Here is a 2342-nt window from a genome sequence, read left to right as displayed (position 1 = left end):
AGGGCTTTCAGTCGTCAAATTTTTGAAACTACACCACTTAAAAACACTCGAGCTACAGAGACAGCCGGATTAATCCGTTTAATACTTCGACCGTCCTTTTCTCAGCATGCGTTCATTCCTATGAAAGCTGCTCAGTGACCCATGAAGAATAAAAAGTCAGACTCCAGCGTGTAGAAGAACCCGGACCTTTCCGCGTTACTGGGACCATAGAGCATGAACACTGAGTCTCTGATCTGCGTTTATTATGTCGACAAAAATATCCCTGATTTGCCTTCAGTTGCATTTTACAACTTTTAGGATGAAATGATGAATTTTAGCTTATAGGAAAAAGTATATTTTGGGCCCAATCATCAGGCATCACGTGACGCTGCAGTACCAGGGTCGGCCACCAGGTAAAAAGTCTTTAACGGCCAGCGCACTTCCTGAGGTCTTGGATACACTCCCTTTGAGCTCATACCTATCTGGACCTTCTCCCTGTTGACCTATAACGTCACAAACCAAACAATTTACAAACATGCTAGCAAGCAGCTAACCGCTAACATTCTCCATGTTGATATCTTCGACTTGTTTTCTTCTCCTACGTATTTATGCTCGACTCGTAGACTTCCGGGTCAAAGCCTTGCGCGGGATCTGTGGAGCATGCTCAGAACGCCTAGTCCAGTTTGGGTCTGATTGAGGTGTAAATATTAAATTGGGGTAAATAGTAAATCGACCCCCGACCAAGTTACCCAGGTGTGTTAGTCCAACTTTAATAAATTCATATAAGTAGGATTTCAGTCAGATTAACATGTTTGCTATCAATCCACTTTTTAACATCTAAATCTAAAACTGAGTTTCGACCAATCAGCAGCCTCGGAGCTGACACTGTAGTTCCTCAAACAGCCTCCAAGTGCTGCTGTTATCAAACTGACTATGTTTGAGTAAATAAAATAAAAAACGTTCTGACATCCAGCAGAAAGTTTGATTCCTCACAGGTTGAACACAAAAACAAACCTAAACATATTCAACGAGGCTGTGAGACTGTTTCGTGTTTCTGCAGGTCACATGACAGTTTAGAGTTAATAAAAAACAAATAGTGTCTAAAAAGATTAAATTAAATTAATGTCTAATGTTTACAAACATTTTCCGGCAGCAGGTTTGTTTCTGAGCTCAGCAGTTTACAGAACAGAGCTGGTTAACACTGAAGTATACGGGTGTAACGATACCTCTCGATACATTTAAAAATTAACACAAATAAAGGACGATTTAAATCGATTAGACAAAAACTAAATTGCAATACTCGTTTTTAACCAGCAGAGAGCGTAGATGCTTTTGGCTTCTCTTGATTGACACCAGTAGCTGAAGAAGAGAGGCGTAAAAGTAACAAAATATATATATTAAGCATTTTACTGCCAAAGAGTTGTAATAAAGTTGTAATTATTTGGATAATCGACTTCAATCTAATTTTTTGGAATAAAAATTAGAAAATCGTATCGTGAGTTGAGCGTATCGTTACACCCCGCTTGAAGTACAGTACATGTACGTGAAGAAAGAGTAAAACAAAGTGGCTTAAAAACACAGACACACACACACACACACACACACACACACACACACACACACACACACACACACACACACACACACACACACACACACACACACACACATCTATAAAATGCACTTGTTAAATTTCCTTATTAAAACCTTAAAAGTCGTTCATACTGTTCACCTTTCACATAAAGCTGTGGTACCCTAATTGTACTATAGGTGTGCACATGATCACAGTATCACACACACACACACACACACACATACACATACACAGTAAGTATGGCGCCCTCTAGCGGTGTTCCTGCAGCAGCTTCAGGATGCTTCGAAACATCTGCTCCGGAGCGTCCATGCCCCAAATAAAATCCAGATGATCCCAGTGATCGATGTGCTTATGGAAGACCAGGTTGGTCACCTGCAGACAGACAGGTGAGACAGACAGACAGGTGAGACAGACAGACAGGTGAGACAGACAGATTAGCTTATTAGGAACCTTTATTGGGTCATCCAAACTGTTTCTGAAGATCCGTCAGGTCTGCCTTCAGTCTTTACCACATGTTGATGAACAGAGAGGGCGGAGGGTGGTAGCTTCCTGCAGTTGGGTCGGATCAAGGTCGGCTCTTGTTCTTACTCCAAACAAACCGCACCCGAGTCCGGAAACTAGAACTGAGACCTGAGTCCCACCTTTTCAAGCGGTCTCTGTACAGTTCGTCTGCACCAGCACAAACAAACCGCACTAACTGGACATGCAGCTGCAGTTCCTCTGATGTCCACCAGGTGCTGCTGCGATCACACTGACTGTGTTAAGTTAC

The 2342-nt window shown here is 42.1% G+C and overlaps 1 protein-coding gene across 3 annotated transcripts in view; it reads right to left on the bottom strand.

The window, feature by feature from the left end:
- Positions 1-728: 728 nt before the first annotated feature.
- Positions 729-2342, bottom strand: part of lipf (lipase, gastric) — a 10593-nt gene continuing 8979 nt past the window's right edge. For all 3 annotated transcript variants that reach the window (XM_061029172.1, XM_061029171.1, XM_061029170.1), the window contains exon 11: positions 729-1945. In XM_061029172.1, the coding sequence (XP_060885155.1) occupies positions 1823-1945 (123 nt within the window). In that variant the 3' untranslated portion in view covers positions 729-1822. The remainder of the gene's footprint in view (positions 1946-2342) is intronic.

Source organism: Labrus mixtus, chromosome 21 (genome assembly GCF_963584025.1).
Source record: "Labrus mixtus chromosome 21, fLabMix1.1, whole genome shotgun sequence".
NCBI lineage: Eukaryota > Metazoa > Chordata > Actinopteri > Labriformes > Labridae > Labrus > Labrus mixtus.
The sequence above is the reverse complement of the archived record's forward strand: the minus strand, read 5'-3'. Positions and strand labels throughout refer to the sequence as shown.